This window comes from Ranitomeya imitator, chromosome 8, assembly GCF_032444005.1.
Source record: "Ranitomeya imitator isolate aRanImi1 chromosome 8, aRanImi1.pri, whole genome shotgun sequence".
Taxonomy (NCBI): Eukaryota; Metazoa; Chordata; class Amphibia; order Anura; family Dendrobatidae; genus Ranitomeya; species Ranitomeya imitator.
Window position 1 is genome coordinate 184,208,555 of NC_091289.1, and position 25,731 is coordinate 184,234,285.

Consider the following 25,731-nt stretch of genomic DNA (forward strand, 5'->3'; position numbering starts at 1 on the left):
ACCAGGCTGACCCCCACCATGTGATCACATCCAGACCAGGCTGACCCCCACCATGTGATCACACTCAGACTAGGCTGACCCCCACCATGTGATCACATCCAGACTAGGCTGACCCCCACCATGTGATCACATCCAGACCAGGGTGACCCCCACCATGTGATCACATCCAGACTAGGCTGACCACCACCATGTGATCACACTCAGACCAGGCTGACCCCCACCATGTGATCACATCCAGACTAGGCTGACCCCCACCATGTGATCACATCCAGACCAGGCTGACCCCCACCATGTGATCACATCCAGACTAGGCTGACCACCACCATGTGATCACACTCAGACCAGGCTGACCCCCACCATGTGATCACATCCAGACTAGGCTGACCCCCACCATGTGATCACATCCAGACCAGGCTGACCCCCACCATGTGATCACATCCAGACTAGGCTGACCCCCACCATGTGATCACACTCAGACTAGGCTGACCCCCACCATGTGATCACATCCAGACCAGGCTGACCCCCACCATGTGATCACATCCAGACCAGGCTGACCCCCACCATGTGATCACACTCAGACTAGGCTGACCCCCACCATGTGATCACATCCAGACTAGGCTGACCCCCACCATGTGATCACATCCAGACTAGGCTGACCCCCACCATGTGATCACATCCAGACCAGGCTGACCCCCACCATGTGATCACATCCAGACTAGGCTGACCCCCACCATGTGATCACATCCAGACCAGGCTGACCCCCACCATGTGATCACACTCAGACTAGGCTGACCCCCACCATGTGATCACATCCAGACTAGGCTGACCCCGCCATGTGATCACATCCAGACTAGGCTGACCCCCACCATGTGATCACACTCAGACTAGGCTGACCCCACCATGTGATCACATCCAGACCAGGCTGACCCCATCATGTGATCACATCCAGACTAGGCTGACCCCACCATGTGATCACACTCAGACTAGGCTGACCCCCACCATGTGATCACATCCAGACTAGGCTGACCCCCACCATGTGATCACACTCAGACTAGGCTGACCCCCACCATGTGATCACACTCAGACTAGGCTGACCCCGCCATGTGATCACATCCAGACTAGGCTGACCCCCACCATGTGATCACATCCAGACTAGGGTGACCCCCACCATGTGATCACACTCAGACTAGGCTGACCCCCACCAGGTGATCACACTCAGACTAGGCTGACCCCACCATGTGATCACACTCAGACTAGGCTGACCCCACCATGTGATCACACTCAGACTAGGCTGACCCCCACCATGTGATCACATCCAGACTAGGCTGACCCCCACCATGTGATCACACTCAGACTAGGCTGACCCCACCATGTGATCACATCCAGACCAGGCTGACCCCCACCATGTGATCACATCCAGACTAGGCTGACCCCCACCATGTGATCACACTCAGACTAGGCTGACCCCACCATGTGATCACATCCAGACCAGGCTGACCCCCACCATGTGATCACATCCAGACCAGGCTGACCCCCACCATGTGATCACACTCAGACTAGGCTGACCCCCACCATGTGATCACATCCAGACCAGGCTGACCCCACCATGTGATCACATCCAGACCAGGCTGACCCCACCATGTGATCACATCCAGACCAGGCTGACCCCCACCATATGATCACACTCAGACTAGGCTGACCCCCACCATGTGATCACATCCAGACTAGGCTGACCCCCACCATGTGATCACATCCAGACCAGGCTGACCCCCACCATGTGATCACACTCAGACTAGGCTGACCCCCACCATGTGATCACACTCAGACTAGGCTGACCCCGCCATGTGATCACATCCAGACTAGGCTGACCCCCACCATGTGATCACATCCAGACTAGGGTGACCCCCACCATGTGATCACACTCAGACTAGGCTGACCCCCACCATGTGATCACACTCAGACTAGGCTGACCCCGCCATGTGATCACATCCAGACTAGGCTGACCCCCACCATGTGATCACATCCAGACTAGGGTGACCCCCACCATGTGATCACACTCAGACTAGGCTGACCCCACCATGTGATCACACTCAGACTAGGCTGACCCCCACCATGTGATCACACTCAGACTAGGCTGATCCCACCATGTGATCACACTCAGACTAGGCTGACCCCACCATGTGATCACACTCAGACTAGGCTGACCCCCACCATGTGATCACACTCAGACTAGGCTGATCCCACCATGTGATCACACTCAGACTAGGCTGACCCCCACCATGTGATCACATCCAGACCAGGCTGACCCCCACCATGTGATCACACTCAGACTAGGCTGACCCCCACCATGTGATCACATCCAGACTAGGCTGACCCCACCATGTGATCACATCCAGACTAGGCTGACCCCCACCATGTGATCACATCCAGACTAGGCTGACCCCACCATGTGATCACACTCAGCGCTGACTTGCCTGGATCGAGTGCTGTCTGCAGAGAAAACTCTTGTAAACCAGAGCTGTCAATCACCGGTGAGGTTGATGGGGCAGGCACAACCAGTGGGCGGAGCAGTTCATAATCAGTGGGTGGAGTGGTGCACAATCAGTAGGCGGGGTATGCATAATCAGTAGGCGGGGCATGCACCATCGGTGGGTGGGGCGTCGCTCAATCAGTGGGCGGTGCATGGATAATCTGTGGGTGGAGCCTATTGACCACACCCTAATTAGCAGATTTGGTTAAAGGGAACCTGTCATCTGAATTTGGCGGGACTGGTTTTGGGTCATATGGGCGGAGTTTTCGGGTGTTTGATTCACCCTTTCCTTACCTGCTGGCTGCATGCTGGCTGCAATATTGGATTGAAGTTCATTCTCTGTCCTCCATAGTACACGCCTGTACAAGGCAAGATTGCTTTGCGCAGGCATGTACTATGGAGGACAGAGAATGAACTTCAATCCAATATTGCAGCCAGCATGCAGTCAGCGGGTAAGGAAAGGGTGAATCAAACACCCAAAACCTCCGCCCATATGACCCAAAACCAGTCCCGCCAAATTCAGGTGACAGAGTCCCTTTAAACTCCACTTTCTGCACAATGGAGGCAGTGATTAGAAAAGATGCGATTATTGTCCGCTCTGCATCCTTTATAAGGCCTTGCGCTTAGTTTTTAGGCTGACTCTCTCCCTTTAAGTGGATTCAGGTATCAAAAAAAAAATCTAAAACCTGGAGAATAATTAAAATCCCTGGAAAGTTGTATCTGAGAGGGCAACAATAACATAAATCATCCTTCACATCCAAAGTGCAATATTTTATTGAATTTCTCTTACATTTTCCACAAAAATCAAGATAACGCAACAATCTCAGATCGGATGCATGAAGCCAGTTCCATATAAAGCTCTGATGTTCCTGTTCGTGGCAAATCTTGCAATGTGTGAAGCTCCTGCTCCCCTCTCGCAGCACGCAGCCTGACGGACACGGAGAGCCGCTGCAGCCGCATCTCCCCCCTCCTCCTCGCCATCTATTAACTCTAATACTACAGTCTAATTTTTAGGCAAAGTAATTTATTTTCCAAATTTACATGGGGACTACAAGCTTCAGCAAGGTTCACATGATCAATAGTGATGTCAAGTGGCTGGACAACAGCCGGTTAACAGCTCCTCGTGTCGCTGGCGGCTCTGTCACACGATCCGCCTCCGTTTTGTGGCAAGGGGTTATTGCACTGTCGCTGCCTCGTCTGGACTCTTCCAGAACACGATGTCCAGCCCGACCAGCAGCTCCACTGTCCATCGATTTTTGGAGCTGAAAAAATAAAAGTACAAACTCAAGAAATAGAAATATAGTGCAATAAGTAGCTACAGTATATGGATTGTGCTCATCACATGAAGAGCTCCCAGAAATGGGGTGAGATAAGGTCAAAATGGTGCAAAATCAGAACGATAGGGGGTCAATGTGTAAAGCCCCCCATTAGATAAAACTAGAGATGAGTGAACATGTTGGGAGAAAGTGTTATCTGAGCATGCTCTGGTGATAACCAAGTGTCTCCAGCGTGCTCGAAAAATATGTTCAATTCCCCGCAGCTGCATGTCGGCTGTTCGACAGTCACAACACATGCAGGGATTGTCTATTTGTTAGGAAAAAATCGAAATAAATGACAAAACCGCACCCCCACACCAGAAGCTCTAAAGCCATGGATTTCTTCACCGAATGGGGTGTGACCTTTCCCGTTAAGAATGATAAAAGGCAAACAGAGAGAATGACTGGAGTGACGCCGCTATGTACCTGGCCTCGAGCTGATTTCACAAGCGGAGCCTTTGAACCCTGATGGACAAACACATTCACAGCGACTTTCTGTAAAGACCAAAAATGGTAAAATCATCAGTCCGAAACAAGGTTTATGTCCTTATTCTTCATTTTTCAGAATGCTTCTAAAATAAAACTTTATATCGTTTTGTGTACGCAGCCCCTGTGCAGACCGATGTGAACCCATAAAGTTTAAAAAAAAGTGTCGGCATTAAGTTGCAAAGTTTTGCAAAAACTAACGCTTGTAAGAAATGTTGCGATTTTTTTGACTCCCATTATCTGGCATGTCTGGTGCCTAATGATTCTGCGGTCATGTATTACTGCACTCCTCCCGAGCGCCAAAGACAGGGTAAATGGCGCTGAGAAGCCTTTATTGCTGCACTCTGCAGCAGGGAACATCCACTGAGCCCCGAGCCTGCAGCTCCGTAAGCAGGTATGCAAGCGAAACTGCAAAACTGAAATCAGCCGACAGTGTAAAGCGCCTTCGTCTACTCTAGGCACTTACATCGAATCTGTGAGCAATAAACAATATATATGCACACCTAGATCTTTCAAAGACAAATCAAGCAATACCTGTACATGGCCGGTGCGTTGCTCTGTTCCTGAGCAATGAGCATTTGAATTGAGTCTGAAGGACTATGGTAGATCTGAAGCCTCTGCTGCTCCAGCTCTATTCCCTGCCCAGTGTCACTTTCTCCTACTTTTCTGGACAGCTCCTTTTCCTGAAATCCCATAGTATAGAAGCGGTCAATCACGCAGGAGGTGGAGGAGCCGGGCTTGGAATAGAGCTGGAGCGACAGAGGCTTCAGATCTTCCATAGTCCTTCAGCCTCATAGGCATATCAGTTCAAACTCTGATTTCTCAGTAACGGAGTTTTTGGACTAAAGATATTGCTGGACTTGTCTTTGAAAAAAATCTACATGTGCATATAAATAGTCTGACAGGTTCCCTTTAAAGACACATCTAATAATATGATTTTTTTCATAACGAAGGTGCACACAGCCTAGAAGCAGATCACATAAGATAATAATTTCCCAATAAAAGCTCGTCGTCCTAATATTCTTACCGATGAACACCGGAACACCATTGTTGCGACAAGGCGCGCATCGGCAGGAACTCGTCTCCCTCTCAAATTCTTCCAAGGCGCGAATCATGTTCCCTTGTAAGGTGTTGGCTCCGGGGAAATCGGTCACTGTGACGAGCTCGTACAAAGGGCTGGCCTATAAAATACAAGGGAAGACGAGATAAAACCGCCAACACTGGCTACATAGACATCACAGGGCCAGGCTTAGGGAGAAAAGCCCAAATCCTGCACTGGAAAATGCAACTTTGTAATATGGTTTATATTTTCTTGCAATTTTTCAGGATTTTTTGTATTTGGTGAACGGAAATAATGTATTTACATTCAGAGGGAGAGCTGTTTGTTACAATGTATCAGTGCAGCCAGAAGCCATGAGGCTATAGGGTTGTGCTGATACATTGTAGCAATCAAAGAGTTGAGTGAATGTAGGACCAGGTCTGACTACGGGGGGCACGGACCACATATTAGATTTATAAAGCCAGCCCCCACGATATCACATCCTAATAATAATAATTGGTAATAATTAGGGAAACTTAATAAGCAGACCCTTTGGGCACATCTCTCTTTACCTAATTGCATGAATTTTGGGCTAAAAAAACTACTTTGAGATTAGATTCCATTAAAAATGTTGTTGCACCGTTTTTCTTTTACAGGCTCTTTGAGGCCGTCTGTGGCTCTAAAGCAGCTTAGAAAAAGACAGATACAGAGTTACAAACTCTTGTCAGACACCCATCAGATGTCGCTCACTGACAGATTCCCAGGTAACTCATTCTGCAGCCAGGAATACACAGTGCCACACACAGAGGCTATAGAAGGCAAATGGTGAAAAATGGAAGTCAAAAATAAGGACGGACAACTCTAAGCTATTAAATTAAGACAATAGACAAGGGAGAGAGGTTCTCCAGCACCAAAGTTCGGGTCACCATTGATTTTTATGGGGTTCGGGTACAGTTCTGATACCTGAACGGAACATTGCACAAAAGTTTGGATGAACCCAGCGAGCCCGAACAGTCACGGGTCCACTCATCCCTAATCTTGACAGATTGTATACAAGTGTTAATGATAAAATACCGCTGTTTCAGTGTTTTAGAATCGCGCTACCTTTATTTTGATAATCTCCGGATTATATTGGACAGCGTCCCCCCATTCTTGCATTAGCTCCGGAGTCGGCAGGTCTCTGTACGCGAGCGCGGTCACATGTTCGCTCGCCCCTCCTCTTACCAGAGCGACAAAGTCTTCCACTACTTTACGGTTTGATCCTGCATCTGCAACATACGGTGATAATCATGAGACGATGCCTCCGTCCTCCATCCTTCCTCCATCTGATCTGTGGCCTGTGACGCTCCAGTCTGATGCTATCAGGGGCGTATCGATCGCGGTGACAGAGGATGTCCTGGGCCAGTGCAGGAGGGGGCACATTCAGCTGAAATGCACTGTGGTGCAGAGACCCGCCGGGTCCCAGCACCGCAGCACACGCTACCGACCAATCAGATCACACAGTTGTTTTTAGTCAAGATGGGGTGCAGAGTGCACATTAATGAGAAAAAAATGAACTTTATTGAATTTACCAAATTTCTGCAATGAAAAAAATAGTGAAAAATGTAAAGGGGTCTGAATACTTTCCGTACCCACTGTATACCAGGATGAGGGACATACTGTATATACTATGATGAGTCCAGGATGGAGGACATATATATACCAGGATGATCCCAGGACGGAGGACATAAACCAGGAAGGGGCCCAGGATGGGGGGCGTGTATAGCAGGATGGGGCGACGTATATACCAGGAAGGGGCCCAGGATGGGGGACATTACTAGATAACAGATAACGGGGAAAGGGGGCAACACGTATGTCCTCTTAGGATTTAGAGCACTATGAGGGCCCCTACACCTGACCAACATGCGGGGCGGGGTGAGGTCAGGTCCAAATTTTGCACCAAGGCCCATCAGACTCTAGTTACACCACTCCTATCCGGACATGTTGGGAGTTGTAGTTTTACGACACCTGTAGGACCAGAAGGAGACTGCAACCTTGTTGTCACGATTGGACTGGCGAGTAAACTGGGACCAGTGGCACCTTTCCTGGCCCTAGCACTAGGGGGCGCCCTAGCTCGCCCTGTTCCCCAGGATCCCTCAGATGTCGAGGATGCCGGGGCCTCCACCCTCGCCCTGTCTCCTAGCTGCAGCCCTGCATCTGTCCCCTTCCCCCACCCGGGGAAGAGAGGCACTACTGTGCACCGCAGTACAACAACCTGACAGACAGGGGGGCAAAGACAAGGGTAAAGATAATTCCCCCCACACAAATACAGTTAGGGCCAGAAATATTTGGACAGTGACACAAGTTTTGTTATTTTAGCTGTTTACAAAAACATGTTCAGAAATACAATTATATATATAATATGGGCTGAAAGTGCACACTCCCAGCTGCAATATGATAGTTTCCACATCCAAATCGGAGAAAGGGTTTAGGAATCATAGCTCTGTAATGCATAGCGTCCTCTTTTTCAAGGGACCAAAAGTAATTGGACAATGGACTCTAAGGGCTGCAATTAACTCTGAAGGCGTCTCCCTCGTTAACCTGTAATCAATGAAGTAGTTAAAAGGTCAGGGGTGGATTCCAGGTGTGTGGTTTTGCATTTGGAAGCTGTTGCTGTGAGCAGACAACATGCGGTCAAAGGAACTCTCAATTGAGGTGAAGCAGAACATCCTGAGGCTGAAAAAAAAGAAAAAATCCATCAGAGAGATAGCAGACATGCTTGGAGTAGCAAAATCAACAGTTGGGTACATTCTGAGAAAAAAGGAATTGACTGGTGAGCTTGGGAACTCAAAAAGGCCTGGGCGTCCATGGATGACAACAGTGGTGGATGATCGCCGCATACTTAATTTGGTGAAGAAGAACCCGTTCACAACATCAACTGAAGTCCAGAACACTCTCAGTGAAGTAGGTGTATCTGTCTCTAAGTCAACAGTAAAGAGAAGACTCCATGACAGTAAATACAAAGGGTTCACATCTAGATGCAAACCATTAATCAATACCAAAAATAGACAGGCCAGAGTTAAATTTGCAGAAAAACACCTCAAGAAGCCAGCTCAGTTCTGGAAAAGTATTCTATGGACAGATGAGACAAAGATCAACCTGTACCAGAATGATGGGAAGAAAAAAGTTTGGAGAAGAAAGGGAACGGCACATGATCCAAGGCACACCACATCCTCTGTAAAACATGGTGGAGGCAACGAGATGGCGTGGGCATGCATGGCTTTCAATGGCACTGGGTCACTTGTGTTTATTGATGACATAAGAGCAGACAAGAGTAGCCGGATGAATTCTGAAGTGTACCGGGATATACTTTCAGCCCAGATTCAGCCAAATGCTGCAAAGTTGATTGGACGGCGCTTCATAGTACAGATGGACAATGACCCCAAAAATACAGCCAAAGCTACCCAGGAGTTCATGAGTGCCAAAAAGTGGAGCATTCTGCAATGGCCAAGTCAATCTCCAGATCTAAACCCAATTGAGCATGCATTTCACTTGCTCAAATCCAGACTTAAGACGGAAAGACCCACAAACAAGCAAGACCTGAAGGCTGCGGCTGTAAAGGCCTGGCAAAGCATTAAGAAGGAGGAAACCCAGCGTTTGGTGATGTCCATGGGTTCCAGACTTAAGGCAGTGATTGCCTCCAAAGGATTTGCAACAAAATATTGAAAATAAAAATATTTTGTTTGGGTTTTGTTTATTTGTCCAATTACTTTTGACCTCCTAAAATGTGGAGTGTTTGTAAAGAAATGTGTACAATTCCTACATTTTCTATCAGATATTTTTGTTCAACCCTTCAAATTAAACGTTACAATCTGCACTTGAATTCTGTTGTAGAGGTTTCATTTCAAATCCAATGTGGTGGCATGCAGAGCCCAACTCGCGAAAATTGTGTCACTGTCCAAATATTTCTGGCCCTAACCGTATATACTCACAAATAACAGAGGTAATCACCAGGGTGTGAAGGACGGGGGAAGAAAATAAGGCAGGTAAGGATGAGGAATTTCCAAGCGTACAAACCAAGCAACTGTCGCACAATAAACTCCTCACTCTCCAGACACCTGCTCCTCACTACTCCAGGTCTATCTAGCAAGTGCTGAGTTTTTGTTACTTTGTCCCGTTGTAGTTTGTGCATTCACCTTTTGATGTTGTGTTCCCCTCACTCTCATATTATTTAATTCTGCCTATTTGCTTTGTGGTGCTGTTTACTCTGTTCACCCCCTGGGGTGGAGGTTGGGGTTTTAGCTCAGGGTTTAACAGGAGACAGGGACAGGTCGGTGACTCGGGCCTCCCTACCATCCAGGGTACCCCCAAGTTAAGGAAAGACAGGGCTCCCCCTAGCCTGAGGGGCAGTTCAGGGGCCCGGGTTCCTCATCTCTTGTTTTCCTATTACTACCCCGTGACACCTATGTTCCACCATAATGACGTATCTGATAACTTCCAGTTTCTTACCTTTAATTTCCTTAAGGAGACTGTCGCATTGGGACGCAGTGATGCCGACACCTACCCAAACTCCACAGATATTTCCGCCAAGGTTAAACCCGGCATCCATGCAAGACTTCACATCATTTAAAGTGTAACCTGTTGGGAAAAGTCAATAAAAAGGGTTTCTAAAATGCATTTACCCGTTGTGGCTACTGGGGGCTCCCAAGATGTTTTTCCACCTCTCAGGGGGACATATAATGTAACAAATAAATGTAAGTATTAGAAATTAGCAAATGTATTTGAGTGGAATTGAATTCTCTTTGATGTTAAGAAAAAATTGTATTCTCGAGAATATTGTTTTTATAGAAATTTGCTCCCCGAGAATCCCGAAAAATGTCGGACAGTTGACCACCATTTTGCTGAAACGTAGAGGGTCAGCAAAAAGGTTAAATGAAAAAGTAACACTGGTATCCAGCTGTCCCCGCCAGCCATTGTCCATTCCGCCCTGGTGCAAAGTAAAGCAGGCCGACTACGGTGCGTACAATGGTGGAAGGCGAAAAGAAGACGCGCGGAGGACTGGACGATGGGCTGCGGGGTGTCGGGACAGGAGAGTATTAACTATAATTTTTTTCGTCCTATCTTTATTATACTCTGGGCTCTGGAGAGACCCAAAATAATAAACTTTCAGTTCACATCCAATAACTTCAACGTGAATCGAATTTCCCAGGTAAATTTGCAAGATTTGCTGGATTCGAATCTCGACTGATAAAATGTAAAAAAAAAAATAAATGAAATAACAATTTCATATAAAAATCCCCTGCACCAAAAAATAGAATTTGTAAAATGCCATTTTTTTAAAGTATCAAGCACATTTTATTGCATAAACATCACAACACATGACCATAATATTAATTTATCAGATTATCAAACGTCAAAATTGGACAGTATAAAAAAATGAAGAAATTAAAAAAAACTATCCCAAAATTCAGTTTTTACTATACTTTCCTCACAATAAAAATAATATATAATTTATTATGCAGAAATATATATGAATCCAAAAATTAGCTGAAAAGTAAAAAACTTTTTTTTTGGACAAAAAGATTTGCAACTTTCTAATTCACTTTTCATTTCTTGAATTCTTCAACAACCAAAATGTCTTATAAAGTTTTATTTCTTGTACAAATTGCTCCAAAAGTTGTTACTTTCTTGGGCTACCCTAGATAACAATGCACTTGGGTGCACTTATTTAGTCGTACAGCACAGATTGCGGTAACCCCCTAGGGCTACAAAGAGACCTGTGGACCCTGGTGCCCTCTGGTCTATGGCTCCTCCTGCACGTCACTCATCACATATGTTTATCTTGACCACGATGATACATAGTGGTGGAATATGGTAAATATTATAGATATCTCACCTTCTTTTTTTACCGATTCTTCATTAAGAATCAGAGTATATTCATAGACTCCCCCCAAAGTGGCTTCTGTAACAAAATGTGTCCCGTAATCCCGGAACAGGTCTCTGTATTCACTGTACACGTATTCCATTGGTAATTGCTTTACTCTCTGGAAAAACTCAGAGTGAAGCATCAGGCTCCGGGATTTGAGCTTGTATTTGGCCACTTCTAGGTCGGATCGTGCATGGATGAATAAACTGTTCTGAAATATTGGGAGCAAAAGATTATTGGAAAAATAATTTGGGAATGGATAAAAGGTAGATCTAAGAATAGAAGTTGATCTCCGAATGGACTAGAGGTGGATCTATATGTAGATGAGATGTAGATCACAGAATGCCTTAAAGACGGAACTAAGATTGGACTCAAAGTGGATCTAGCAATGAACTAGATATGGACCTAAGAGAAGGAACATACAATGGAATAGATGTTGCTCTACAAATGGACCAAATATGGATTTAAGAATGGACCACAGATGAGAAGATTGAAGAATTGCCTGGAGGTAGGTGTAAGGATGGACTAGAAGTGGATCCATGAATGGAGTACAGGTGGATCTACCTATGGACGAGATGTACATCTTACGATGAACTAGAGATGGATCTGGGAATGGACTAAAGGTAGATCTAAAATGGACTTGAAGAAGATCTAGCAATGGACTAGGTATGGACCTAAGAGAAGGATCAAACAATGGAATAGATGTGGACCTGCAAATGGACCAAATGTGAATTTAAGAATGGACTATGGGTGGGAGGATTGAAGAGTTGCCAACAGGTAGGTGTAACAATGGATTAGAAGGGGATCCATGAATGGAGTACAGTTAGATCTAACTATGGACAAGATGTATATCGTAGGATGGACTAGAGATGGATATGGGATGGAATACAGATAGATCTAAAATGGATTTGAGGAAGATCTAACTGTGGACTAGATATGGACCTAACAGCTCGATGAAACAACGGAGTAGATGTGGATCTACAAAGTGACTAAATGTGGATCTAAGAATGGACTACAGGTTAGAGGATTGAAGAATTGCCTAGAGGTAGGTGTAAGGATGGACTAGAGATGGATCTATGAATGGAGTAGGAGCGGATTTAAATATGACTAAACTACCAAAGTATCTAAGAATGTTGTAGAAGTGGCTTTATGAATGGACTAGATGTCGATTTAAGAATGGATTACTGGTGGGTGCATCGAGGTATTGACTAGAGGTGGATTTAGGGATAGACTAGAGGTGGAGCCATGAATGGAGTAGGTGTGAATAAACCGTAACCTCCACCTCTAGTCTATCCCTAAATCCACCTCTACCATCTCTAGTCGGTTCTTACAATGGTCTAAAATGGATCTAAAAAAGGGGTAGTGGTAGATCGATCTAAAATGGACTAGATGTGGATCTAGGAACTGACTAGAAGTCAAAGTAAGCATTGACTATAGAGGTGGATCTAAGTATGAATTTGATGTTTAGCAACAAATTGACTATAGATGGATCTAAAAGTGGAGATGTGGCTGTAAGAATGGGCCCGAAGTAAATCTTTGAATGAAGCAGGGGTGGATCTACAGTAAGAATGGCATACTGTAGATTTGGGTCAAAGAATAGACTAAAGATGGATACAAGGATGGAAAAGAAGTAGATGGATCCAAGAATTATCTAGAAGTGGATCTAATAATTGACTAGATGCGGATCTACATAAAAAACTAAAGCTGAATCTAAGAAAGCTGAAGACAGTGAAGAGGCAAACATAAAAATGGACTAGAAGTGGATCTAAGAATGACCTTGAAGTGGATCTAACCGACTTCCAGGAAAATACAACATATTTCATTCAATACATTTCATGACTGTCTTTTTTGAGCAAACAAGAGCAAAGCTGGATTTCACCTAGAAAACATGTCATCAATGTATGACCTGCAGCAGTGGAAATGTTGGATCATTATGAGTCTAAGAAAAGATGTCTCATTGCTTATTCTAATCTCTTCTGGAGAAGGCAAGAACTGTGTGACATGAAGGCTCATTGACCCATGAGGAAGAATGTGGAACCCAACTGAAGCTTGGGATCTACTCATCATGGACATTCTAGAAGGTGTAAGAACTGCTTCTAGGGTGTGCATACTTTTGCTGTTGAGTATAAATACAGGTCCTTCTAAAAAAATTAGCATATAGTGTTAAATTTCATTATTTACCATAATGTAATGATTACAATTAAACTTTCATATATTATAGATTCATTATCCACCAACTGAAATTTGTCAGGTCTTTTATTGTTTTAATACTGATGATTTTGGCATACAACTCCTGATAACCCAAAAAACCTGTCTCAATAAATTAGCATATCAAGAAAAGGTTCTCTAAACGACCTATTACCCTAATCTTCTGAATCAACTAATTAACTCTAAACACATGCAAAAGATACCTGAGGCTTTTATAAACTCCCTGCCTGGTTCATTACTCAAAACCCCCATCATGGGTAAGACTAGCGACCTGACAGATGTCAAGAAGGCCATCATTGACACCCTCAAGCAAGAGGGTAAGACCCAGAAAGAAATTTCTCAACAAATAGGCTGTTCCCAGAGTGCTGTATCAAGGCACCTCAATGGTAAGTCTGTTGGAAGGAAACAATGTGGCAGAAAACGCTGTACAACGAGAAGAGGAGACCGGACCCTGAGGAAGATTGTGGAGAAGGACCGATTCCAGACCTTGGGGAACCTGAGGAAGCAGTGGACTGAGTCTGGTGTGGAAACATCCAGAGCCACCGTGCACAGGCGTGTGCAGGAAATGGGCTACAGGTGCCGCATTCCCCAGGTAAAGCCACTTTTGAACCATAAACAGCGGCAGAGGCGCCTGACCTGGGCTACAGAGAAGCAGCACTGGACTGTTGCTAAGTGGTCCCAAGTACTTTTTTCTGATGAAAGCAAATTTTGCATGTCATTCGGAAATCAAGGTGCCAGAGTCTGGAGGAAGACTGGGGAGAAGGAAATGCCAAAGTGCCTGAAGTCCAGTGTCAAGTACCCACAGTCAGTGATGGTGTGGGGTGCCATGTCAGCTGCTGGTGTTGGTCCACTGTGTTTCATCAAGGGCAGGGTCAATGCAGCTAGCTATCAGGAGATTTTGGAGCACTTCATGCTTCCATCGGCTGAAATGCTTTATGGAGATGAAGATTTCATTTTTCAGCACGACCTGGCACCTGCTCACAGTGCCAAAACCACTGGTAAATGGTTTACTGACCATGGTATTACTGTGCTCAATTGGCCTGCCAACTCTCCTGACCTGAACCCCATAGAGAATCTGTGGGATATTGTGAAGAGAAAGTTGAGAGACGCAAGACCCAACACTCTGGATGAGCTTAAGGCCGCTATTGAAGCATCCTGGGCCTCCATAACATCTCAGCAGTGTCACAGGCTGATTGCCTCCATGCCACGCCGCATTGAAGCAGTCATTTCTGCCAAAGGATTCCCGACCAAGTATTGAGTGCATAACTGAACATTATTATTTGTTGGTTTTTTTGTTTGTTATTAAAAAACACTTTTATTTGATTGGATGGGTGAAATATGCTAATTTATTGAGACAGGTTTTTTGGGTTATCAGGAGTTGTATGCCAAAATCATCAGTATTAAAACAATAAAAGACCTGACAAATTTCAGTTGGTGGATAATGAATCTATAATATATGAAAGTTTAATTGTAATCATTACATTATGGTAAATAATGAAATTTAACACTATATGCTAATTTTTTGAGAAGGACCTGTAGTTATGGGAGGCATGGCCCTTTCTATAAGCTTTATATATATGTATATAAATATAAAGAGATATGCATGGAAATGTCATATGGGAATGTACAACCTAAATTATATGTGAGGAGACCATACATGGTGGCCTCGTCTTACCATCACTGGCACTGGATACTTGAGTGAGAAATCACCTGACTGTTCTATAAAGCACAAGACTACTGGTCTGTACCAACCGTGTGAGAATATTTCATCGTCCTTGACCTAAAGTTTTTGATCTTTAGATCATTGCTACTGAACCCAATTTCGAACACAGACGGTATCTTGATGCCGAAGCTGAAGCTGGTTTGCTTAAAATGATATCTGGACACTTCCTTCGAATAATCGGAGTACGAATCATGTTCAGAAAGGGTAAACTCATATTTTCCTTTACCCTAAAAAAGAAAAATGTACAATGTACAGGAACGGCTCTTGGTGTTCAGATCGCACAAACTTTCATAAACTGTGATAAACTTCCGCAAACTATAGATTTGTGTGCTATGGATTTATAGACAAGGGATTTTCTGTGTTAGCTTCCAGGACGATGGCTATTATACTGGTGCTTCTATCTCATCGTACACATCCAAGCAGATACAGAAGGCTGTGACTATGGTGGTAGAATGATAAAAAGGAAGAGATGACGGGAAAATAGACATTAGAGAGCAAAAATGGGGGAAAGCAACGGAAGAGAAGGAACAGAGAAGGGATACGGCCAAAAGGATCTGCAATTATGAGAGAAAAGAGATGATGTAGAGAGGACGCATGGAAAAGAGAAGAAACAGAGGGAGGACATGGAGGAAGAAACACAATAGACAGAAAAAAAAGAGAGGAAATGTGGAGAGACAAAATCAAAGGAAGGAGCTTTAAATGATGAATAGTAAGGGAGGAGAGATCAAAAATGGAAAAAGTTACAACAAAGAGATGACAGAAAAAGGACTTGAAAGAGAAAAGATGCAGAGAGAAAAAATGGAAGAAATAGAGCGGACATCGAAAAAAGACATGAAAGAGAAAGGACACATGGGAAAATCATCATAGGCATAAAACAGCGGATATAAAGAAGGAAGAGAGAAGACTAAGGGAAAAGACATGGGAGAGAGATGAGAGCAGAAGCAGAAAGAATAGATCAAGGAAGGAAGATGGCAGACATGGAAAGAAGGAGGAAAGAAAGGAAATGTCAGGAGATAGGAAGGAGGGAAGACGCCGGGAGAGGACATGGAAGAAAGATACAGAGAATGGACACAGGAAGGAAAACAAGCAAGGAGGAGACATGAGAGAGAGAGGAAATGAATGAGAGAAGAAAGAAAACGCAAAAAGGAAACATGGAAGAGAAAAGAAGCAGATAAAATACATGAAGCAAAGAAGAGAGAAGGTGTAAGGGGAAAACCTAGAGAAGATCCAGAGAAAGAAAAGAGAGAGGACGTATAGGAGGACGTAGAAGAGAGAAGATAGAGAAGAAAGAAGAAACAGAAACAATGACATGGAAAAGAAAAGATGCAGAAAAAAGACAGAAGGGGAAGAAATAAAATGCAGAGAGAGGACAAGAAAGAGGAGATAAAGAGAGAAGAGAAGAAAGAAGATAAAGAGAGAAGAGAAGAAAGAGAAGATAAAGAGAGAAGATAAGAAAGAAGATAAAGAGAGAAGATAAGAAAGAAGATAAAGAGAGAAGAGAAGAAAGAAGATAAAGAGAGAAGAGAAGAAAGAAGATAAAGAGAGAAGAGAAGAAAGAGAAGATAAAGAGAGAAGAGAAGAAAGAAGATAAAGAGAGAAGAGAAGAAAGAGAAAATAAAGAGAGAAGAGAAGAAAGAAGATAAAGAGAAAAGAGAAGATGAAGGGAGAAGAGAAGAAAGAGAAGATAAAGAGAGAAGAGAAGAAAGAGAAGATAAAGAGAGAAGAGAAGAAAGAGAAGATAAAGAGAGAAGAGAAGGGAGAAAAAGCAGAAACAGGACATGGAATAGAAAGGATGCAGAGACAGGTCACAGAAGAGAGAAGATCCAGAGAGGACATAAAAGAGAATAGAAAAGATGGAAGAGCGGACATGAAAGAGAGAAGATGTAGAAATCGCACATGGAAGAGAGAAGGCTGCAGGAAGACGTGGAAGAGGGAAGATAGATGATGCAAAGAGAGGACCTGGAGGAGAGAAGATGCAGAGAGAGGACCTGGAGGAGAGAAGATGCAGAGAGAACCTGGATGAGAGAAGATGCAGAGAGAGGACCTGGATGAGAGAAGATGCAGAGAGAGGACCTGGATGAGAGAAGATGCAGAGAGAGGACCTGGAGGAGAGAAGATGCAGAGAGAGGACCTGGATGAGAGAAGATGCAGAGAGAGGACCTGGATGAGAGAAGATGCAGAGAGAGGACCTGGAGGAGAGAAGATGCAGAGAGAGGACCTGGAGGAGAGAAGATGCAGAGAGAGGACCTGGAGGAGAGAAGATGCAAAGAGAGGACCTGGAGGAGAGAAGATGCAGAGAGAGGACCTGGAGGAGAGAAGATGCAGAGAGAGGACCTGGATGAGAGAAGATGCAGAGAGAGGACCTGGAGGAGAGAAGATGCAGAGAGAGGACCTGGAGGAGAGAAGATGCAGAGAGAGGACCTGGAGGAGAGAAGATGCAAAGAGAGGACCTGGAGGAGAGAAGATGCAGAGAGAGGACCTGGAGGAGAGAAGATGCAGAGAGAGGACCTGGAGGAGAGAAGATGCAGAGAGAGGACCTGGAGGAGAGAAGATGCAGAGAGAGGACCTGGAGGAGAGAAGATGCAGAGAGAGGACCTGGAGGAGAGAAGATGCAGAGAGAGGACCTGGAGGAGAGAAGATGCAGAGAGAGGACCCGGAGGAGAGAAGATGCAGAGAGAGGACCCGGAGGAGAGAAGATGCAGAGAGAGGACCTGGAGGAGAGAAGATGCAGAGAGAGGACCTGGAGGAGAGAAGATGCAGAGAGAGGACCTGGATGAGAGAAGATGCAGAGAGAGGACCTGGAGGAGAGAAGATGCAAAGAGAGGACCTGGATGAGAGAAGATGCAGAGAGAGGACCTGGAGGAGAGAAGATGCAGAGAGAGGCCCTGGATTAGAGAAGATGCAGAGAGAGGACCTGGATGAGAGAAGATGCAGAGAGAGGACCTAGATGAGAGAAGATGCAGAGAGAGGACCTGGATGAGAGAAGATGCAGAGAGAGGACCTGGATGAGAGAAGATGCAGAGAGAGGACCTGGATTACAGAAGATGCAGAGAGAGGACCTGGATGAGAGAAGATGCAGAGAGAGGCCCTGGATTAGAGAAGATGCAGAGAGAGGACCTGGATGAGAGAAGATGCAGAGAGAGGACCTGGATGAGAGAAGATGCAGAGAGAGGACCTGGATGAGAGAAGATGCAGAGAGAGGACCTGGATGAGAGAAGATGCAGAGAGAGGCCCTGGATGAGAGAAGATGCAGAGAGAGGACCTGGATGAGAGAAGATGCAGAGAGAGGCCCTGGATTAGAGAAGATGCAGAGAGAGGACCTGGATGAGAGAAGATGCAGAGAGAGGACCTGGAGGAGAGAAGATGCAGAGAGAGGACCTGGAGGAGAGAAGATGCAGAGAGAGGACCTGGATGAGAGAAGATGCAGAGAGAGGACCTGGAGGAGAGAAGATGCAGAGAGAGGACCTGGATGAGAGAAGATGCAGAGAGAGGACCTGGAGGAGAGAAGATGCAGAGAGAGGACCTGGATGAGAGAAGATGCAGAGAGAGGACCTGGATGAGAGAAGATGCAGAGAGAGGCCCTGGATGAGAGAAGATGCAGAGAGAGGACCTGGATGAGAGAAGATGCAGAGAGAGGCCCTGGATTAGAGAAGATGCAGAGAGAGGACCTGGATGAGAGAAGATGCAGAGAGAGGACCTGGAGGAGAGAAGATGCAGAGAGAGGACCTGGAGGAGAGAAGATGCAGAGAGAGGACCTGGATGAGAGAAGATGCAGAGAGAGGACCTGGAGGAGAGAAGATGCAGAGAGAGGACCTGGAGGAGAGAAGATGCAGAGAGAGGACCTGGAGGAGAGAAGATGCAGAGAGAGGACCTGGATGAGAGAAGATGCAGAGAGAGGACCTGGATGAGAGAAGATGCAGAGAGAGGACCTGGATGAGAGAAGATGCAGAGAGAGGACCTGGATGAGAGAAGATGCAGAGAGAGGACTTGGATTAGAGAAGATGCAGAGAGAGGACCTGGAGGAGAGAAGATGCAGAGAGAGGACCTGGATGAGAGAAGATGCAGAGAGAGGACCTGGATGAGAGAAGATGCAGAGAGAGGACCTGGAGGAGAGAAGATGCAGAGAGAGGACCTGGAGGAGAGAAGATGCAGAGAGAGGACCTGGATGAGAGAAGATGCAGAGAGAGGACCTGGAGGAGAGAAGATGCAGAGAGAGGACCTGGAGGAGAGAAGATGCAGAGAGAGGACCTGGATGAGAGAAGATGCAGAGAGAGGACCTGGAGGAGAGAAGATGCAGAGAGAGGACCTGGATGAGAGAAGATGCAGAGAGAGGACTTGGATTAGAGAAGATGCAGAGAGAGGACCTGGAGGAGAGAAGATGCAGAGAGAGGCCCTGGATTAGAGAAGATGCAGAGAGAGGACCTGGATGAGAGAAGATGCAGAGAGAGGACCTGGAGGAGAGAAGATGCAGAGAGAGGACCTGGAGGAGAGAAGATGCAGAGAGAGGACCTGGAGGAGAGAAGATGCAGAGAGAGGACCTGGAGGAGAGAAGATGCAGAGAGAGGACCTGGATGAGAGAAGATGCAGAGAGAGGACCTGGAGGAGAGAAGATGCAGAGAGAGGACCTGGATGAGAGAAGATGCAGAGAGAGGACTTGGATTAGAGAAGATGCAGAGAGAGGACCTGGAGGAGAGAAGATGCAGAGAGAGGCCCTGGATTAGAGAAGATGCAGAGAGAGGACCTGGATGAGAGAAGATGCAGAGAGAGGACCTGGAGGAGAGAAGATGCAGAGAGAGGACCTGGAGGAGAGAAGATGCAGAGAGAGGACCTGGAGGAGAGAAGATGCAGAGAGAGGACCTGGATGAGAGAAGATGCAGAGAGAGGACCTGGATGAGAGAAGATGCAGAGAGAGGACCTGGAGGAGAGAAGATGCAGAGAGAGGACCTGGATGAGAGAAGATGCAGAGAGAGGACTTGGATTAGAGAAGATGCAGAGAGAGGACCTGGAGGAGAGAAGATGCAGAGAGAGGCCCTGGATTAGAGAAGATGCAGAGAGAGGACCTGGATGAGAGAAGATGCAGAGAGAGGACCTGGAGGAGAGAAGATGCAGAGAGAGGACCTGGAGGAGAGAAGATGCAGAGAGAGGACCTGGATGAGAGAAGATGCAGAGAGAGGACCTGGAGGAGAGAAGATGCAGAGAGAGGACATATACGCGACATGAGAGAAGATGTAAGAGGAGAACCTGGAGAGAGAAGCCATAGAATGAGGACACTGATGAGAGAAGACGCAGAGAGAAGTCATCACAGAAAAAAGACATTGCAGAGTTAGAGAGCATGAAAGAGACAAGATGAAGACAGAGAACACAGAAAAGACCCAGTGAGAGGACATGAAAGAGAGAAAGGAAGAGAAGACATAGAAAAAGAAAATGCAGGGACCGGGCACGGAGGAGAGAAGATGCAGAGAAAATGCAGAAAGATCATGTAGAGAGGACAGAATGTGCAGGGAGAGGACTTGAAGGATAAAAGTGAAGGTGCAAAAAGAGGACATAAAAAGAGAAGAGAGCAGATCCAGAAGGACGGCACGGAAAAGAAGAGAAGCAGGGAGAAGACATTGGGAGAGCAGAGAGTGGATCTGTTCTCTCTAGTCCTCAGCATGACGGTCACAGACGGACACGCTGCTGATATTATTTCATATATTTTACACCTTATATAATGATTACGGTCACAGACGGACCCGCGGCTGATATTATTTAATTTATTTTACACCTTATATAATGATTACGGTCACAGACGGACCCGCGGCTGATATTATTTAATTTATTTTACACCTTATATAATGATTACGGTCACAGACGAACCCACGGCTGATATTATTTAATTTATTTTACACCTTATATAATGATTACGGTCACAGACGGACCCGCGGCTGATATTATTTAATTTATTTTACACCTTATATAATGATTACGGTCACAGACGAACCCGCGGCTGATATTATTTAATTTATTTTACACCTTATATAATGATTACGGTCACAGACGGACCCGCGGCTGATATTATTTCATATATTTTACACCTTATATAATGATTACGGTCACAGACGAACCCGCGGCTGATATTATTTAATTTATTTTACACCTTATATAATGATTACGGTCACAGACGGACCCGCGGCTGATATTATTTCATATATTTTACACCTTATATAATGATTACGGTCACAGACGGACCCGCGGCTGATATTATTTCATATATTTTACACCTTATATAATGATTACGGTCACAGACGGACCCGCGGCTGATATTATTTCATTTATTTTACACCTTATATAATGATTTGTGCTGTCACTCGTTCTCACCTCAGGAATAAAGCTTTCCACATTGTACGGTTTTCTAAATCTCGTCCCCAAGATATAATGAGGTGAGCATGCGCCGGCGTAGTAGCGGTGATCTAACACAATGCCTTCCCGGTTATTAGTAAATATATTCAATCTGAGGAGCAGAAAACATCTGTAAGTTTCATGTTTACTCTTCAATCTCACTGTTCACCCCTGACGGGCCGATATCTGAGACCACTCTGCTCCCGGACATGTATACCACCGATATTATACCGTTTATTGCTGAAACTGAAACATCACATCTACAGCTCAAATGAAAGCAGTAACATTTATTCTACAAGTGTGAGATGCATTGTTGGAGATCAGCACTATATTGATAAGGTTTGGGCCGCCTGGTATAAATGTCTACTGTTACCACTAGGGGGAGCCTAGGAGTCATTGCATACGGTTTTGGTATTGCATTCAATCTAAACTTTGTATGCAATAAGTCCCTGAGCTCCCCCTAGTGGCCAGAATATTACTTTGTCCACCTGTATAAAAGCTATTAATATTAGACCTATTCGTGTTGGATGGAAAGTTACTTTAAGTTCTGATTACTCAGTAAGATCAATGTAAGATTATTATGTCTACGGCCGGTCAGTCGTAGAAGAGGGCACCTACCCTGCTGCCAGATTTTCAATTGTCCAGTACTGTTCCATCTCATCAGTACACGAGCTTCGAACCACCTTACAGTTCTTCTCGTCCGACATGTCGCCACAGTCATCGTCTCCATTACACCGCAGCCGATTTGTGATGCATTTCCCTGATGCCAAACACATGAGAAAAGAATTAAAGGCATTGACATTTGTATCCAGAGACGTCGCCAACAGGTCAGGAACCGTCCAAAACGGAAGGTGCAACAACTGTTTAACTTTGCAATTGACCTAGAAAAGTTTTAGAAGTTGGTTATCTTTTGTGTTTATAGTAAGGGATACATTGTATCTAGTTGGCACCGAAAACCGTAAACTGTTATGAAACCAGTGCTGCACTGGGAAGTGATGGACGGTGACACTCACCGGACTCTGCGCACTGGAAGCCTTCACACCTCTTTATGTTCCTGCAGAAGGTGCTGGTGCTGCAGCTCTCCTCCTGCCGGTCTATAACATGACATGGCTCACCATGGAACTGAGGGATCTGAGTCATCTGCGTGTATCGGAACTGTGCAACAAAAGCAGAAATCATAAGGAAAGGACACACTCAGACTTTAAGATGGGAACCTTCAGGGAAAACCTATTCTTTTCTCTAAAGGATTAGATCTATTGTGCTTAGGATGTGAGTGGCGCACTTTTACTAATGGATCCTGCATGATTGACAGGTATTCTGCACCTGTCCTATTCATTCATTTTTAGCAAAAGATCATTTTTTCAATAGGAATTTCATTAGTGATGATCGCGCGCTCGGCACTCTAGTTGAGGTCAGAAACTCAGACGGCTCAACTCGAGTATCAAGTATAATGGGGGTCAATGGGAAACTTGAGCATTTTCCAGCAGACTCTAACCGGAGTGCTGGGGCGGAGGTTAAAATGGATGGAGAAAGTGCTCCGCCACGCTGCCCTGTTAAGCAGGGCTGCCCCTGGGTCTGCCCCTGAGGAGTTGGCGAGCCTTAGAGGAACTATGTCATGTGCTAACAGGCTTTGGCCATTTCCAGTGAATTTGTTCCTCGCTGCAAGATGAGACTCCTGAGATCGTCATCAATGCAGAAAATGGCTGGAGAAAAAAAAAAAGAACTGCACGTAACGGTGGATTAAGTCAAAAACTGTAAACAACCAGAATTATTATCTTCATACGTGGCAAAATAAATCACAGTGGAAAGACAAAATGAAAACCAGAGCCATCTGCTCACTGCCTGAATGCAGACACATGTCTCCACTAAGGTTACGTACCCACGATGAGCTTTTGGTGAGTTTTTGATGACCATCCCATAAGTAAAATAGGTTCCTTTGCGTTTTTGTTTTAAATTACACAGTGTAAAAAAACTCACCCAAAACTTATTGTGGGAATATAGCCTTACACAATGAGCCAGACATCATGGCATGCAGTGGGTTAAACTTTAGAAGCAAGTCCAAGTGACTTCTTCAGCTTTCTCTGGCACTGACCACAATCTTTTTTACTCTGACTTTCTTATTAAGCCCAGAAGTTGGACCTGGGTGCAATGTCAGACCAAAACACAGGGAGTGACCATCCCCACTACGGTCATAGCTGACAGTCCACAAAATTATAAGCCCAGAAATAATATGTACTAGCGCACACTTCTGGAAAAGAGGGAGACTTCCCGAACTCCCAATAGTGGCAGCAACTCTCCAAGCATCTGCCCAAACCTCCTGGAAAAAAAGTGATTTTGGAAAGTGACTTGTGCCTCGGCACCTCCTAATAGATGGAGATGAGAAAGTGTGCCAAAAGTGGCATGACTATGACCCACAATCTCCAAGACCGTGGCTTCCATGTTCCAGATGTCCACCAGCTAAGGTGGGCAATTATGCTGATTAAAGACTCTTGGGTTTCTTCCTCTGCTTCAGCTTTTCCATGGATGAGATGACGAACGCTCCCAGAACTTATTCTACTGCAGGGTCAAAACTCCTGAATTTCCATCTCTGGTCTCGGGGGGAAAAAGGGGAAAATTCCTGGACTTAATAAAGGGGTGGCAAGTCTCCTTGGAACAGCACAAACCTCTCGTAAAAACTTGATAAAATATTTCTTCCACCATACATCACGATTCCTGCGCTATTTAGGAAACTGTATCGCACTTACTTTCTTTTTTTGACACGGGTCACAAGAACTCCAGGAAGACCAATCGGAGAGCACACAATCTATAGGTTCAGGTACGGACTCCGCAGATCTCCGCACTCGGGACTTTGGGAGACTCTGATTGACGGCATTTTCCTGGGACTGACAGCTGCACATGGGGGGGGGGGGGGGGAGGAAGAAAGTGTTTATTTTTAATTACAGATATCTGATTAATATTTCATGTGTTGATAACAATGTGGAAAAATACAGTTGAATTTCTAATTAACACAAGTAGTTCATTATTTCACAGATCATTACCGGCTAATTGTCATTATGAATGGACTGTCACTGTAAGCTCTACAGTACGAGCATCACAAATAACGTGGCGGCAAAGTAAATCTCCACCATTTATCATCATGTCGTTCCTTCTGTAAGTCTGAAGTTCTTCAAGTCTGAAGTTCTGCAAGTCTGAAGTTCTGTAAGTCTGAAGTTCTGCAAGTCTGAAGTTCTGCAAGTCTGAAGTTCTGCAAGTCTGAAGTTCTGTAAGTCTGAAGTTCTGCAAGTCTGAAGTTCTGCAAGTCTGAAGTTCTGCAAGTCTGAAGTTCTGTAAGTCTGAAGTTCTGTAAGTCTGAAGTTCTGTAAGTCTGAAGTTCTGCAAGTCTGAAGTTCTGCAAGTCTGAAGTTCTGTAAGTCTGAAGTTCTGTAAGTCTGAAGTTCTGCAAGTCTGAAGTTCTGTAAGTCTGAAGTTCTGTAAGTCTGAAGTTCTGTAAGTCTGAAGTTCTGCAATGGGCGTGCGCTAGGGATGTGCCATCATTGAGTGACGGACCCCGAGACGCGGGCTGCAGCGTTTCCGGGTCCGTCACTGCTAACGCAGATAGGGCATCTGCTAGCTCTATCTGCGCTAGCGCGACGAAACATCGGCACTTGCGTTAACAGCAGCCCGATAACGTATGTGTTGAACGGGCTGCTGTTAACGCAATGTGAACCCGGCCTTATCCATCCACCAACACACCATGGACTTGTACCTCATGTAAGCGCCCGGAACATGAGCGCCTTCTTGCTGCGCTATCTGCAAAATAATACCCGTATTTTTAGGATTAGAGATAGTGCTGACTACTGGGCTGCCACTCTGTTAAATCACGGGTACAAGAGTAAATGTTGCCAGAAGCTTCCCACCCTAGAAAGGCACGCATGCATGCTGGAGTATTGGAACACTCCTGTAGACAATCTTCAGAGTGATTTTCCTCAAGACAACATCAGGCGCACATTAGCAGCAGTGGAGTAAGTGGCAGAAGCATTTTCTGTGAGTTGTTCCCACATGTTTTAGACCTGCCCGTGCACCAGCAGAATAGAGCACAATGCCATCAGGAGGGGTTTAGACCCTTTTACATTTTGGTCTTCAAAAATGGAAGAGTGGCCTGAGCTT

At 45.3% G+C, this 25,731-nt stretch overlaps 1 protein-coding gene across 1 annotated transcript in view; it reads right to left on the reverse strand.

The window, feature by feature from the left end:
- Nucleotides 1-3,286: 3,286 nt before the first annotated feature.
- The window catches only part of C8B (complement C8 beta chain), a 30,098-nt gene continuing 7,653 nt past the window's right edge, over nt 3,287-25,731 (reverse strand). Inside the window, exons 2-12 of the mRNA XM_069738097.1 lie at nt 24,330-24,474; nt 22,599-22,740; nt 22,204-22,345; nt 21,565-21,697; nt 15,237-15,434; nt 11,247-11,487; nt 9,860-9,988; nt 6,476-6,639; nt 5,360-5,513; nt 4,273-4,341; nt 3,287-3,792 (exon numbers count right to left, since the gene is read on the reverse strand). Of these exons, the coding sequence (XP_069594198.1) occupies nt 3,641-3,792; nt 4,273-4,341; nt 5,360-5,513; nt 6,476-6,639; nt 9,860-9,988; nt 11,247-11,487; nt 15,237-15,434; nt 21,565-21,697; nt 22,204-22,345; nt 22,599-22,740; nt 24,330-24,474 (1,669 nt within the window). The 3' untranslated portion in view covers nt 3,287-3,640. The remainder of the gene's footprint in view (nt 3,793-4,272; nt 4,342-5,359; nt 5,514-6,475; nt 6,640-9,859; nt 9,989-11,246; nt 11,488-15,236; nt 15,435-21,564; nt 21,698-22,203; nt 22,346-22,598; nt 22,741-24,329; nt 24,475-25,731) is intronic.